The 15,552-nt window shown below is 40.2% G+C and overlaps 2 protein-coding genes across 7 annotated transcripts in view; one reads left to right on the top strand and one right to left on the bottom strand.

Moving 5' to 3' along the window:
* Positions 1 to 1,463: 1,463 nt before the first annotated feature.
* LOC138615502 (transmembrane protease serine 11D) lies at positions 1,464 to 9,057 on the bottom strand. The gene is made up of 5 exons (XM_069689170.1): positions 9,006 to 9,057; positions 8,752 to 8,935; positions 7,696 to 7,973; positions 5,510 to 5,668; positions 1,464 to 5,477 (listed from the first exon to the last, which is right to left on the bottom strand). Exons 1-5 carry the CDS (start codon positions 9,055 to 9,057, stop codon positions 5,203 to 5,205), a joined length of 948 nt encoding a protein of 315 aa, XP_069545271.1. The 3' UTR covers positions 1,464 to 5,202.
* Positions 9,058 to 11,399: 2,342 nt separating this feature from the next.
* The window catches only part of scn8aa (sodium channel, voltage gated, type VIII, alpha subunit a), a 45,439-nt gene continuing 41,286 nt past the window's right edge, over positions 11,400 to 15,552 (top strand). For 3 of the 6 annotated variants that reach the window (XM_069688881.1, XM_069688876.1, XM_069688882.1), the window contains exons 1-2: positions 11,598 to 12,042; positions 13,905 to 14,238. In XM_069688881.1, coding sequence (XP_069544982.1) covers positions 13,960 to 14,238 — 279 coding nt within the window. In that variant the 5' untranslated portion in view covers positions 11,598 to 12,042; positions 13,905 to 13,959. Of the gene's footprint in view, positions 11,504 to 11,596; positions 12,043 to 12,784; positions 12,804 to 13,904; positions 14,239 to 15,552 lie in introns of those variants that run through there. The other 3 variants (XM_069688877.1, XM_069688880.1, XM_069688878.1) reach the window with 3 other exon arrangements.

Here is a 15,552-nt window from a genome sequence, read left to right as displayed (position 1 = left end):
CACAAGGTTGTTTAATATTATTTTCTGCTAGTTCTGAAGGTATTTCCAGATTTCTCAGAGATTTTTTTTTTTTTTTTTTTTTTTTTTAACCATCTGGATGAATAAATACGCCGTCTGGTGCACAATTTAAAACCCTTTTTTTTTTTTTTTTTTTTTTAACCCATCTCCCAGTTTGCTGAACATTTCCTCATCCAGTTAGCTGGAAATTACATCTTTCCTACTCTTTTTTTTATTTATTTTTATTTTTTTAGCAAACACTAAATATGAGCATTTCATTTGATATCAAAATATAAAATGTTGAAAAGTACCATTAACATATAAATGATAATTATTTTGTATATTTGGTTTAACATTGTACAAATTGAGCAAGGAGATGTATCATTTCTGGTCACCTTTTTTGGGGGGGAAATGGGTTAAAAAAAAATATCGCAGTGCTTAGTAGTAGTAACGTAGTTAAACGACCTTCTGGATTTGTCAAAGACCGCTGGGTGTTTCTTTTCTGGAAAATCTGATGGTCTGTCATTTGACTGTAATGATATGTGTAAAACACAAACTGGCAGAGTTCATTTGGACGGTTCATTCTCGACTTTGAAAACAGCAGTTGACAAAAAAATAAATAATAATAATCTCGCCTCAGTAGTCGGGTCACCATATCGTATTGTTTCTGATAACATCGGTATTGTTTCTCTCTCCGCCGCTCACCATCCGCTGGCTGATATCGCACAGGTGCTAGAGGACTCAGTCGGTCAGCCCATCAGATTCCAAAGCCATGAAATATAAGATCATGTGATTCAAAAGATTCACATCGTGATTGTTGCGCATTCTGACTTTTTGATGTAATGACGTCATACTTTTACACAGTATCGCGGAAGAACATAAATTACGAGCGGCAACAACCAAAAATGGCTGAAAGCGGCTTTATGGAGGAGGAGTTGGTTCCAAAAAAGAGAATCAACTTCAGTGGCGTGGACGTGGTTTGGTTTTCAAAAAGATCAGAAGTACGACAAACTACAGCGATGTGTTAGTTTTTACTGGATATTTGAAGGCAACCTGTTACATTTATGCTGACATAACACTTCATTTGTTTTCATTACGTTATTGAAATTAAAAATGAAAATTTCTTTTAGTATTCCGTCACAGGGTTATCGCAGAAATACTCTGAAAATGGCCGTATCGCCCACCCGCAGTTCTCGGACCCGCCACCGCGTGACAACCGAGCATCCGATGATTCAAACGTAACACAGTTGAAAGGCCCACAACTAGCAAGCGAGTAAACCTTGAGTTGATTATTTTTTTTTTTTTTTTTTTTTTGGTCAAAAGCTGGTTTCATGGGACGATTCACTCCTGGTTGGAACGGAGGTTCTGAAGCGAGCTGCAAGCTTTCAGTCTGTGTGAAGTTTATATCCACCAGAAACACCTTTGATTAAATATTGCAGTCGATCGTCAGAGGGCAAGTCAGTGCCTTTTTTTTTACCACGGTGACATTTATGAGTATTGACTATTGAATTCCTACAAAATAAGATATCAAGAATGAGGAGAGAACTTTGCCTTACTAAAACCTGTGGAACTTCCCTACTTGTATTGTGCGTTTGAAAGAACAGTTCTACCTAATTTACGCGAGAAATCGGACACAAGTTTATAATTCAAAGCACATTCGTATCACACATTTTCAGAGGAAGGAGGGGGAGGGGGGGGTCTTTTTATTTTCACGTGGTCATGCCTTTCTGATTTGAACATTACCGTCACAATTCTCTCTGAATGTCTGTTACACTGAAAAAAAAATATAAAAAAAATAGGAACAATCCATAAGCAACCTGTGATTTGAAAATGGCAGAATCCTAATGAATAGTAATAAATGAGGGTAAAGATGTCTGTATACTGTATTTTAGAGGTCAAATACTGTATTACTGGTGTTCATGTGTACATTTGAATGAATTCTGTAGATAAAAACTTGACTGATCTTTCACACTTGACAGCATTTTTCTGCATTTGTTAATTTAATGACATCACATTGCAAAAGAGACAAAAAAAAAAAAGGTTTCAGATTATTTGGGCAGGAACAATGTGCACTTTCCCAATATCATGTGTGTATGTGTGTGTCCATGAGGAAGTGTGTGTGTGTGTGTGTGTGTGTGTGTGTGTGAGTGGTTAACAGTGATATTTGGCTTTTATGGTGCAACAAGGTTTGTCTTTTTGTAAGAAATTTATCCCAAAATATTGAACAATTTTTTTTTCTTATTTTTTTTCCATGTCGCCTCCACTGTATTTTTACACTTTCCATCCAGAACTTGGAATTTATTATATTTTATAGGGGTTTCATCAATATTTTCCTGATGTAATCTTTATTTGGAACTGCACAACTTCTGCAAACAGCTGGTTTGACTTCAAAGCTGCTTGACACACAAGTCCAAACACATCAATAAACCACTTTTCCATTCAGCGACGGACACTCACAACATGTAGTGCGAGCCAGTAGGACACTCGTGAATAACTTAAGTGAAGCTTCAGAGCTGCTGTGTGATAATTGCTTTGACGCTACTGTTTCACTCGGACAAGTTTTAATAAAGTTTTATAGTTTCACGTCGGCCTTCAAAAGCCTTTTCAGTAGACATTGGTGCTATTCAAAATGGGAAAGTTGACAGACTTTTGTTCTCCAATGTCGTCACAAAAAGGTTTCATCCCGGATGCCCTTTTCGTGTGAATAATTCGTTCTTTTTCAACGCCGACATCTTAAGACGTTTTCACGCGCTTCAATCAGTTTTCATCAGCTCGGAGATCTGCTGAAAAATCTCTCAACGGGCAGCCCGACATGTCTGTCCACCTTCTTCATTTAAAAAAAAGCGTTTCAGTTTTCAAGTCGTGTTGTGAGGACTGGCGAACATTTCAAACCTCCAAAGTTATTCTAAGCACAAAAGGTAAAATGTACATGTGAGGTAATGAAATTAGGATCTTTCACACATGAAAAAAAAAAAAGAGACAACTCAAGGGCCCACAATGTATACCTCAACAACTGTCTGTTCACTATGCATCGTCGAGCTGCAGCAAAGACATTCTGAACTAGTCAGTGGTGCGATAACTTCTAACAACATGTCTTACTTGACAAAAAACACTGTCACTCTGTCATTGGATGTGTTTCATTTCAAATAAAAAGATGGTTTGTCAGAGTTTCCTGCACCTTTTTTTTTTTCTTGTTTTCTTTCCAGATGTCTCTGAAAATTTCTACAGAAAAAAAAGCATCTCCCTTCCACCAGGTGTCAGTCGCTCTGCTTTATCTGATAAAAGGAAATATGCAACGTCATATACAGGAGTCATGACGTTGTCATAGTCCGGCTCCTGTCAACTCGCCGTTTGGAAATTCTTACAAATATTAACACCCAATGAAATAAACATATTTATTTAATGGTAGCAATAGATCACTTGTTTAACTGGTTGACATGATACTTATTACCAAAGCTTTTCTACATGTTGCATGACGATGAACAATTTTGTTTTAAAAGCATTCGTTGTTTTAATTTTTTTGGCTCGTATGAAGATCGACTATCAGGCTCTTGAATCTGCTTAATACCGTTTTATTGGAGAGTGATTTGCAAAGGATGTGCTGCTTTACTCAACATCAATACAACCAGAATTTTTTTTTTTTATAAAATGCTGACGTGAGAGTTTCCAGAGTCTGCCATTTGATTTTCATGACAGCTGGACATGAATGGAAAGCATGGTTGCCTGGAACAGTAAGAGCATATCAAAACGTCGAAACTACTCTATGCCAGGACATGGGGCAAAAAAGGACGGGTAAAGTTGCGTCAAGCTAAAAGGATCACCTGGTTGAACATCTCACAACTAATTAGGTTAACTGGCAACAGATCAATAGCACGATAAAAAAAAAAAAAAAGAACATCTCAGAGAGGCGGAGTCTCTGAGCAGTGAAAATGGGGAGTGGTTCACTCCTCTAGGAAAGACTGTGTGGGTAAATAGCGCAACAATTTAAGAATAATGTTCCTCAATCTAAAATTGCAAAGAATTTGGGGACTTTATCATCCACGGTACATAATGACGTAAAAAGATTCAGAGAATCCGGAGAAATCTCTGTACACGAGGGGCAAGGCTGAAAACCAATATCAGACGCCCTTGATCTGCAGGCCCTCTTAAGGCACTGCATTAAAAACAGACGTAATTCTGTAATTAAAATCACTGCATGGGCTCAGGAACACTTCCCAAAACCATTGTCTGTTTGCCACTGCTGGCATTAAATTCAAAATACTCAAAACAATAAGATTTCTCCGTTTCAACAATTGATGTTTTCGTTGTTCTATTTTCTGATTTCATTTGGCTTTACATGATTTTCAAGTCATCACATTGTGTTTTTATTTACATTTTACACAGAGTCCCAACTTTTTTGGAAGACAGGGTTGTACACCGGTTGTAGTTAAAGAGGTACAGCTTCCAAAAACGGATTGTGGTCCAGAAGCTCTGAAACTTTTCTAAGAAAGTAAAGAGTTCTTTTGAAGTAGGGAGATTTAGATTACAGCTGGATTACACTTAATCTGTAATGCACCAACTATATAAAGCCATTTACCTTCTAAACAAAGTGTACCTTGTTTTGTTTTTTTAGTGGTACCAAAAGCGGTACGCAGGAATAAATGTTAGTTTTAACTGTAGTTTGAAAAAAAGAATATTGGAACAGAATATTGGTCAGTTTTGGCTGCTGGTCAAAGAACATGTTTTCCAAACTGAAAAGAACACAGATATAACATCTATTTATCCTTTTCAATGAGAAGTAACAATGACATTTTGATTTCGGCTATTACTCATATTACTCATCACTGTGACTTCAAAGATATCATTTGTCGTTATGACAAATGTATCCATTTATTTTGGTCTTCAACCTTTTTTCCAATTTTTTTGTGACCGAATTGATCTCGCTGCTTAATCCGCTTTCCGTAGCAAAACATTATAAAAAAATATATATATTTAAGGGAAACTCTAGAGAGCACATGAATGGCCTTTTTGTGTTTTTCCTGTATGTATACTTGAGCGAAATTGCTCTGGCGGGTCTAACAGGGTATTTGGACTGACTGACTAATACACAAAAATGATCAAAAAGGTTTCTGAAATGATTAATCCAGAAGGCGGTGTGTAAAAAGAAACACTTTCGGGACAGTCTGTGGTTTAGCACTGATGTTTACTGCTGACGGACTGGGTGCTTCAGAGGAGCATCAGAGCAGCGCTCAGCACGGCAGAGGCGAGTCTAGCGTTCAGCCTCTGTGCAGCAGACGCCACTGCTGCCGACTGACTCGACTTCAGCCAGCCTGCGAACCTGCTGGTCCGTGCGTAAACCCCAGGTCTGTAAGGAAGTCCACACTTGTCTCCGAAACTTGTCACTCCCACCACATAAAACCTCTCCTCACGCTCGCTGTAGCACTGCAGGGGCCCCCCACTGTCACCCTGAACCACACGCAAACAATGTGTTTCTGACGTTAAACCTGCAGCTTCGGAGTGACTTTAAAAATGCCCAACAAACCCCTCACCTGACAGGCGTCCGCGGCGCCGCTCTCCAGTCCCGCACACATCATGTTTTCCGTGATGAGGCCATCGTACCAGCTGGTCAGGTTACATGTTCTGGTGTCGATGAGCTTCACCTCGGCTTCCTGCAATCTGTCCATCATCCTGCCTGCAGTGCGCGCGCACACACACACACACACACACACCAGAACTGCTTTTAAGTGGTCTTTCAAACTTTTTACAATAACTAATAAGACATTTATTTATAAGATTTGTATTTATAATAATAACGTATGCATTTTTGCAAACTTTGTTCATTTTAAATGGATAAACTCGAAGTGATATACTGAAAACACAAAGTATTCAGATCCTTCGTTCACTACTTTGACAGCAGTTACAGCGTTGAATCCTGACATGTTTTTTTTTAATTTTTTTTTTTATAAATTTCCCCAAAATTCTGCAAACATGTTTTCAGTTTTCCATATTAACTTTGAAAAATGGTGAAGGGATCTGAATTTTGTGTAAAACATCTTTAAAACTATATCCAGCTAGGGTGAGATCATTTGTTAAATGTTTTTATATTGTTTACAAAAGCTAAAAAGAAAAAAAGAAAAAAAAAAAAGTGTTACTGAAGAGGATTAAAATCGGATCAAGTCAAACAAAATGACTTGAACGAAAGAGACAGTGGAGTAAAAGGTTACCTGAAATCTGATACAGAAATAGAAGATGAGTAGGGAAAATAAATCAAAGACACGTGAATCTATATGCTCCCAGCACGGTGATAGCCATGGGTTATGTTTTCGGGTTATCCATCCTACGTTCTATTCTTGTGAACATGATATCTCGGAAACGCCTTGAGTGAATTCCTTCCAATTCAAATGTTCCATTGAACTCAGCGATGAACTGATTCGATTTTGGCAGTCGAGGGTCAAAGGTCGCCTTGTATCCATCCCATGGTTGTAAATATGAAGCGTAACTCAAGAACAGAAGGGGAAACCGTGACCATATTTCAGACTCTGGTCGTCGGTCGGACACTGAATTAATGACACTCATCTTGGATGTCCACCTTGGAGACTGTGGTGATTGTAAAGGAGGAAAATGTATGGCAGCGTCCATGTTTTAGAATTTGGAGCTTCTTTGCAGCAACATCCATATTTGAAGCATTGTTTACTGTCATGGTTGCATGTTTGTTATCTATCAGAATCAGATCTATTGGTCAAATTGCTTCAAAGTCTTCACAACATATATTATTATGAGTCTGGATAGAAATGGATGTGAACTGCAACTTGACTGGCCGGCGGCGGCAGACAACCACGAGGTGATCATTTTAGTTCAACTTATTCAAAGTCAGACTTTGAATCTTTTGAAAGAAGAAATAACACACTCCCTCTTACAGATGAAAAGGAAAATATTACTCATTTTATGTGCAATTAATATGACTTTTACTGTGCTGAAGTGACATAGGTCCAGTTTAGAATATGTTTTAGTCTGCTCCGTATATTTTCGTTTTACTATCAGAGCCATCACTTTGGTGCTGAGTTTCTATTCATGCTACTCGAGTGCTTATCAATGAGAGTCGGTTGTTGGGCCCCCGGGTCCAATCAGAACAGTTAGACTGAGTGAAGTCTGTGTTGACTTTTTAGCTTGTTGCTATTCACATGTTAAAACATTCTTTCTTTAAACGAATGCATCACTAAGCAATATTTGTAATTGCAAATATGCTGGGGATAGATGCAGTTACAGATGTAAGCAAAAGTCATGAATAAATAACATTGGATTTCATTCTAAAATGAACCATCAAGGCTGCAGCCCTTAAATGTTACTCACTCATAAATAAAATATTTTTGGACAAAAAGCTATAAATTAATAATTTATCAATAATTAGGGTTTAATAAAGGGCCTCTGGCAGAGTTTATTTCTTACGATCTGCCTTTCCTCATCAAATGTTCTCTTTAACTTGATTTGACAACTGTGGTGACTTTCAGACCTTCACCTGAAGAAGAGATTTTTCATTACGAAGGACTTTCTGGTTTAGTCAGTGTCCACATCGTATTGTGAAGCGGTGATTTCTCCCTTCGCTGTGAATCTGAAGCATTCGGAAGGAGCCAACAGCGATTCAGTATCTTCTTCAGGAGCACCGAAACATGAAATCATCTTTCGAACTAAACCAGCAGACTCTTGAGTTTGTACACCAACCGTTATAATAGCTGCTCCCCCATCCGCTGATGAAACAGTGGCTGAAGTTGAGGGTGGACTCGTGTGTCTCGTTGTGAGGAATGCAGACAGGCTGGACGTGGTCCGTGAAGATGAAGGGAATGCTGAGCAGCAGCAGAGTCACGTCGTTGTCAGATGTGTTGTCGTCGTAGTTCTCGTGTATTATGACTTTGGTGATGGAGCGGATCTGATTGTGAACCCCTGGAGTGGAGAGCAGCTGCAGTCCGGCCACCACGTGAAAATGGCGTAGGTTGATCCATCTGCACACAAAGCAGAAAAAGTTAAGACTCCCTGTTGTTTTTGTTTTAGTGTTTGTGTTTTGTTCCCTCTCGTCCACCTTTACAGTCAAGCCAAGTTTCTGTTTTCCATGTGAATGGGTATCACACTGAGCGGAGTGAGCAGCGCTCCAAATTCATGGGTGGATAAATGGGTCCTCCGGTTTTTAGATCTCTCAAAACTGAAAGAGTGTTGCAGCGAACACGCGTTTTGCAGCCCAGCTTCCATCTGTCGTCACATTTTACACAAGCATGTTCCTCTTTACAGCATTTAGACGCCTGCTCACTCAACCAATCATAGCTTTGACTTTTCTTGAGATGACCAGGTGGTTCTCTTCGCTTCGGTGTAACAGGACTCTGTCAAATTCATCTCATTTCCTCTTTGCACATGTGATGTGGCCTTCAGACGTGCTGCTCCCTCGGTTGTATAGACACCTTGATGAGAAATCCAGATGCTCCTTTAAATGCATGATGTACATACCATGACGCTGTTGCTTCAGTGTGAAACTTGTGACCACTGTTCCTTGTAGATTTGTCTGCGTTTAAGCTTTTTATCAAGCATATCAAATAAAACCAGCATCCATGCGTGATTTTTAGAGCTCCGGCAGTTGTTTCATGTTCCTTTTGTGAACTCGCATATAAAATGTCTCACCTGCAGTAATGTGTTCACAATATTTTTTGTCTACCTCCTGCACACAAACACAGAGTGGGAGATGCACAAACATGTGGGCTTGGGTGCAGATCAGACAGGTGTTGTACTCACAGGTATTTGTGGAAGCAGTGTGAGGCAGTGAGCACCCAGAGGTTGTTGAGGATCATCCCGCTGCAGCGGTGCATAGAGAGGATCTGGATGCTGACCTGCCAGGGCCACGCCCCCTCAGGAGCCTCCCCTCCACCCACTATGCGAAACAGACCAGGGGGGAGAACCAGGGGCCGCTTGCCACAACCTCATCAACACAATAAAAAAAAAAAAAGAGAATTCATGTGAAAACAGTGAAATGATATCCTGACGTTTACATTGTTCGGGTGCGATGTGACTGGTGAGGAGTGTGTACGTTGTGTTCGGCATGCCCTGTTAAATATTTAATGAAATTAATATACGGATAAAATGGCTTACTAAATCAACTATTAGTTAACAACTAATCAAACAACAGAAATGATTACACGCGTTGTTGTTTTTTTACGTACAATTACTCATTTTAATTATTTTTCAAGTCATTAAAAAAAAACCAATACAACTCTGAAATAGACAAGATAATGTGTCTGTTTAGCGTCTAATCTCCCTCGTAGAAAGTTAATCGAGACATACAGTTACTTTTGCTGAACAGTAATAGTAGTAGTAGAAAAAAAAGTACAACGATCTCATTCAAAATCGAGTTGATATTTGTGATGGCGCAAAGTAATAAAAACTGGATGGATACAGCATAAACCAAAAATGATGAAGACTCAATTACTACATACGCCATGCAAGTAAATGCAAGGAACCCCTTTTTTTTTGTAATATTATGTTCATCATTGATGAACTTTGATTGAATTGCAGGAACTTGTTTAATAATTTCAGGAAATCAACAAAATATAAGATAATAAAAGTTCAATGAGAGATTGAACTGAGTCAGAGAAGCTGCCGGAAAAGGAGGAATCCCACATATAAATACTTGAATATAATATAGTTAAATATCTAAATGTAGCGTAACATTATACAAGTAGAGTCATAAAATGGTCTTTATGATGCTTAATTCACTGACAGATTATTTGTTGCTGTGTTTTGTTGTTGTTGTTGTTGATGCTCTTTGTTCAAACCAACTTCCAATTAATATTTTATTCATTAATCAATAATATCTACTATATCTAGTCAGGGGTGTCTCCAAATCAATTTTTTTTAATTTTTTTTTTATACTTTATTGAACACAATTTAAGTATACAATCAATGCAGACGAGCACTCAATATAATCTCACACAGATTAACCAGGTGGGCTCGTGGGAGTTACTGACTTTAGGGATTGACAACTCCGACTGTCGACGGACGGTTGGTCAGTTTAGCAGTGAGTGATGGCGTCTTCTCAGTCCTCCTCGTTCTTCTGCCGCGTCTTCATTTTTGAAGTCGGTTAATTTGAGCCAGTACCCTTTAGTGACAATCATGCACGTGATAAATGTAGTTTTATTCGGCGTCAAAGAGGCGAGATTGAGCGGATTAGAAACCCAACCGTTAGCCGCCGTGGTTAGCCAGCTCCCAGGAGCCGTTTTTTTTTTTTTTTTTTTTTTTTAGCTGCGGCTGTGACGTCATGAACAGGTGACCAAACGAAACGACGTCTTCGTGATTAAAAAACAAAGTGGATTTCTGTGGGATCAGACATTTGGGATGACGTGAGTACACAACTCAAACGAGCATGTAACACAGGTCTACTTGTTGAATTTGACCCAGTAGTTGATTTTTTTTTTTTTTCCTGTAGATGACTGTTGCACTTCAAAGATGTGTTAGCTGAACAGTTGATGAAGAAAATAATCTGCGTTTAAGGCTTTTACAAAACTACATCCAAAAAAAAAAAAAAAAGTCCCACCCTGGCACCGGTTCTACTTACCATCATGAGACGAAATGAGTGAACTCAAACACAAGGTGCCCACGAACAGAAGAAGCCCATTTAAATCCATTTAGTTTCAGCTCTTTAGGACATTTTGGACAAAAAAAACAACAACAACAAACCAAAACAATTCCTTCCGGTCTGTGACGTCACTCGCACGTTTGGCTCATTGGGCTGCGTCAAAAATGAAATTGGCTAATAAGGCCGTGATGAAATACAACATCAGAAAGGTTTTAATTTATATTATAATATATATATATATATATATAAAAATTGAACAACTAAATGGGAAATTAATAGGATTGGTCACTTCATTTAGGTTTGTGTTCATCACACATTAGCCTACATAACAGCAAAAGACAGGTTTATTTGCATATTCATTTCTGCTATTAAAGAGCAGAGTGTGGGAAGGGGAATATATATATATATATACAAACATACAACTCCCCCGCCCCTTCCCGCACTCTGCTCTTTAATAGCACAAATGAATGTGCAACATGCAATACCTCAGATATATAGTGACCCTGTTAAAGCCGCCTCCAGCCATTACATTCCTGCACTACAAACTCACCACGTTAAACACAGAGTGAGCCAATGCGTTTTGTCAGAAAAACCTTGGGCATGGATCTTCTGCGCACAATCTCCTCCAGGCTCCCCTCTGAGCCTGTTTCGTGAACCCGCACACTGACTGGGGGGGTTTTAGAGGCCGCCAGGCCTAAAGGACCTTTACGATTTCACGAAGCGCCACTTGCCGACACTCCCTTACACTCTGTTGAGAGTCATCAATTATGCAGGGAGACTGCTCGCACTGAGGGGGGGAGGAAGGGGGGGGGGGAGATAGCAGCAACAATATGGCGACAACTGCAGTTTCTCCCCAATCTTTTCCACATCTGCAGTCCTGCAACAGCTCTCCGGATTCATTGTAACGCTTACAATGTGAGTATCCCTCGTTTATAGTGGTTTGGGGGGGGGGGGGGTGCATACGTTGATGGATGAGGGCAGATTTTCTCTCCGTCGGTATCCTCGCTTCGCACCAAATGTCGCAGAGCTGCACAGTGCCCCGCATCTCTTCTTTTTTTTTGTGGAGCGGAATGGAAAGAGGGTGTCTGCGCTCGCTCAGCATCTATCGACTGGACCAGAGCAGGGGAGGGGAGGGGGGGGAGAGAAATATACACATTTTATCAATGAGATGTTGTCGGTGGCAAGGAATTTATCGGATTAACTATTTTGTCGAGCTTCCAAGGTATCGATTAGACCTTTGCGAGAGAAAATGCCTCATAGGTTAGGCTTCAGGTAGGGCGCCGTCTGACTTGGTCCAGCCCCCCCCCAAAAAACAAAGGCAAAAAAACCCGGAAGATTTAAAAAAAAAAAAAAAACAAACATTGGGCTATATTTTTTGGGCTTTTTATACCCTCTGGACTACAGGATGATGCTCTTCATACACCACAAGGCTTCGAAAAGGGGGCTGATGCTATGTAAGTAGCCCGATGTTCCTTCCATCATCGATAGCCAATAAATATCCAGGTGTTTGTTTGTTTGTTGTTGTTGTTTTTTTTGGTGTGGCAGCACCATAACTGCCTTTTGATCGTCAAGATTTTTGTTGTTGTGTTTCACCTGCTGGTGTAGGCTGTGTGTTCTTTTTCCGCTTTATGCTCCGGGCGATCTTGTGCACAGATAAAAAAAGAAAAAAAAAAAAAAGCCCTTATCGATTTGGCAGTCGACATGGTTTCACGGGTGTGGTGCAGATCCTTCAAGACAACGCGCAAAAACGGCACAGAATATCCCGGCAAAAAGATGAATCCTGTATGCTGAAATACAACACAGAAATCTTGCACTCATTTATTTTTGATACATCGATATCACGATTGTGATTTTTTTTTTTTTGGAACAAATCCACGGTGGCGTTTACCTCGGCGTGACATTTTCAACATACAAACCACCCCCTGCAGTCATATTTTTGCTTTGGCCAATTTGGTTGTAGCGGGGGGGGGGGGGGCACTTCTCTGCCAGAATAACCCTCCGGCTTTTCTCTGAGGCTGACTTTTTCTACGAAATGAAATGTGTTAAGAAAAACACAGACAATGGCGTCTGCAGGCCCTCCTTCTTTATTGCCAGCTTCAGTGGACAAGTTTCCGTTTCTTCCTGCGCCTGTGGGAAAGACCGAGAAGATGCCAGAATGTGCTGGTTTTCTCTGTGAAAATGATGAGCCTGGATGGAAGCAGCGCGCAGACTTGATGTATGTGTATGTGCGTGCGCGCTCTTGCGGTGCTGAAGCGGACAGCGCCAGCAGAGCGGCAGAAGGCTGCGAGGTTCCGGGGTCCATTTTAAAACAGACGTCTTGGCTCACAGGCTGCATGTTTTCTCTGTGTTTTGTGTTATTTTCTCCCCATACCAGGACAGATAGAGGGGCGTCTTTCCTGTGTGAAATCGGCTTTACACGTCGAGCATTTTAATTAGACGGGAGTTATGCAAGAGGGGAGCGGGGGAAGTGACAGGCCTTGTGATTCAGACATGGCTGATTGTCCTGTTTAGGCTGCATCCACCTTCCTCTTCGCCACCACTGGCTAAAAAAATAAATAAATCGGAATGGATAGAATATAAGGCCAAGCAAAGGAAGGGGGATCACATTATTTCATGCATTTTTCAGGTGTGGCTGAACTCTCCTCTCAGCTCCTTCCTCTCTCCTTCAGCGCTGCCTCACATCATGATGCTGATATGTCCTGCAGCTTGACCAGTTGTCATTATATCCTTTTTACATCTTCAGTGTGTCGAGTAATGCCGCCATTAAGTGTGCTGGGTTTGCTGTCAGCTATTCAAAAACTAATAAGGTGTAAAATTCTTAAATGGGCTGGTTGTGTTTGTTTGGCAGAGGTTTGATGCTGTCAGAGGTTTAACGTCTTGTCGTCAGTGGTTGTTGCTTGAACAAAAGACCAGGCGTAACTGACGTAAAATGTCTCCCCGATATGTAAATGACGTTAGTTTTTTAAGCCTGTGCACATTCAAAGTTATATTTAACACTCTAATGTGGGGATACTGGGTGAGATTACTGATGACACACAATGTTGCCCAAGATAAAACTACCATGGTGTCTCATGTTGTCGTCCCAATCGCTCTCCTTGGTTCTAGTTTTCTGGAGCTTTTGAGCTGTTTTTGTTTTTTTTATCACCTCCAGCAGCTGTGGTGTTTTCTTTCTCTCATGAATTGTAAAAGGAAAAGCAACATATTCTTAATGTTGTAATTTAATAATGTGGCAAGGATACAATATTCAGGCAGCCATTTTTTTTTTTGTAATCCATGCCGTCCTATTCATTTCCTTTTTTCTCCTTGCATCCCGCAGAGCTGCTACTGTGGATGGTACAAACCTAAAGACCAAGTAGCTGCAGGATGAAAACATGGCTGCACCCCTTATTGCACCGCCAGGACCTGATAGCTTCAGGAAGTTTACTGTGGAATCTTTGGGGATCCTCGAGCTGCGCATCAACGAGGAGAAGAACAAGAAGCCGCCCAAGCAGGACAGCAGCTACCGCGACGACGATGACGAGAACAAGCCCAAACCCAACAGCGACCTGGAGGCTGGAAGGAGCCTGCCCTTCATCTACGGGGACATCCCTCGAGGACTGGTGGCGGTACCACTGGAGGACCTGGACCCATACTACCTGAATTCTCAGAAAGTGAGTTTACACACACACACACACACACACACACACACACACACACACACACACACACACACACACACACACACACACACACACACACACACACACACACACACACACACACACACACACACACACACACACACAATTAGATTAGATGTTTCTGATCAGTGCAGGGCATTGAATCTAAATACTTTTTGGTGAAATGTGTCACAGAGTATCAAAAATGCTGGCAGCAAATGTCTGGTCAAAGTATTTAATGAAACAGTCCCTAATCTATATCAAAATACTGTCTGTTGTTTGGCTTGTACTAAGACACCATTTAAGAGGTCAGATCTTTGGTTTCTTTTGTCAAATGAAACGGGTTTTGGAGAAAAAACATGAAAAGTTATTAAAGTATGAATTGGACGGTGTGACACAAAGTAATCTTATTGCGGCAAGTATTCATACCCAGCACAATATTTTGTATTTGTTCCTATTTCTCAGGCTTCCAAAACCTCAAATATTGAATATTGTACCAAAAACTCTAATAGTGCACTTGGCCAGCTGAAATATAACAACATTATACCTCACTGTGACCTCTTAGCTCTTGTGCGTGACCTGTTGTGCTTTAACATTCTTCTGTTTTAAACACTTTATTTAGATCGTTGGGTCAGTTTTTCTTAGATCTGTAAATCTCTTTGATGATGACTGAAAATCATTTAAATAAAAAACAATGATTGTGTGATATTTTGAAAAGTACCAAGCATATTAAATAGAAAGTTTTAAGCCCCAGATGATTGTAATTTAAATCTGATCAAACATTTCATTTCAGTGGATTATTTAATTTCATTGTGCTGATTTTGAAACGGTTGTAACTTGCAGTTATGGTGATATTTCATATTTTTTCCCCCTGATTGACGAGCGAACATGTTACTTTGTTGTTTAGACCAGCAGACATGTGTTTCGGCATATCATATGAGCAAAAACATAAATATTAATGTTTCACAGTGATCAGTCGATGAGAAGTGTTATGATGTCACATTGAGTCATACCTCATGGCTGGAATTTACGCAGATGAAGCCGAGACCCTGTGTGGTTTGTGATGGTGGACTTCCAGGTGTGCTCTGCTTACAGTTGTTTTAATTATATAATCAGGTTGCAGAATTTAATTATGTTTTCCTCCTCGAAGACCTTTGGGGAGTGTGAGAGTCGAGCTGTTGAGTGGGCCGTTGCCATATCTCCAATATGCTCCCAGGGCTTTGGGGAAAAGGTCAGCAGCAGTTACTGTTGAAAGACTGTTGTTCCACATGACAGACTTTCCCAATTGTTCAAAAATTAATCTGT

This window comes from Brachyistius frenatus, unplaced genomic scaffold (genome assembly GCF_029030835.1).
Source record: "Brachyistius frenatus isolate BFR_SWC_R1_liver_20210118 unplaced genomic scaffold, ASM2903083v1 Contig_6, whole genome shotgun sequence".
Taxonomy (NCBI): domain Eukaryota; kingdom Metazoa; phylum Chordata; class Actinopteri; family Embiotocidae; genus Brachyistius; species Brachyistius frenatus.
Note: the sequence above shows the minus strand (reverse complement) of the source record. Positions and strands in the feature narration are given on the sequence as shown.

What these genes read in the sequence shown, in the direction of transcription:
- LOC138615502 (XM_069689170.1), bottom strand. Translation starts at nt 9,057, where the DNA reads ATGCCGAACACAACGTACACACTCCTCACCAGTCACATCGCACCCGAA. An exon ending in CACTGCTTCCACAAATACCT is followed by an intron (nt 7,974 to 8,751) that starts GTGAGTACAACA and finishes CTTTGTGTGCAG; the next exon opens with ATGGATCAACCTACGCCATT. An exon ending in TCAGGTGAGGGGTTTGTTGG is followed by an intron (nt 5,478 to 5,509) that starts GCATTTTTAAAG and finishes AAGCTGCAGGTT; the next exon opens with TAACGTCAGAAACACATTGT.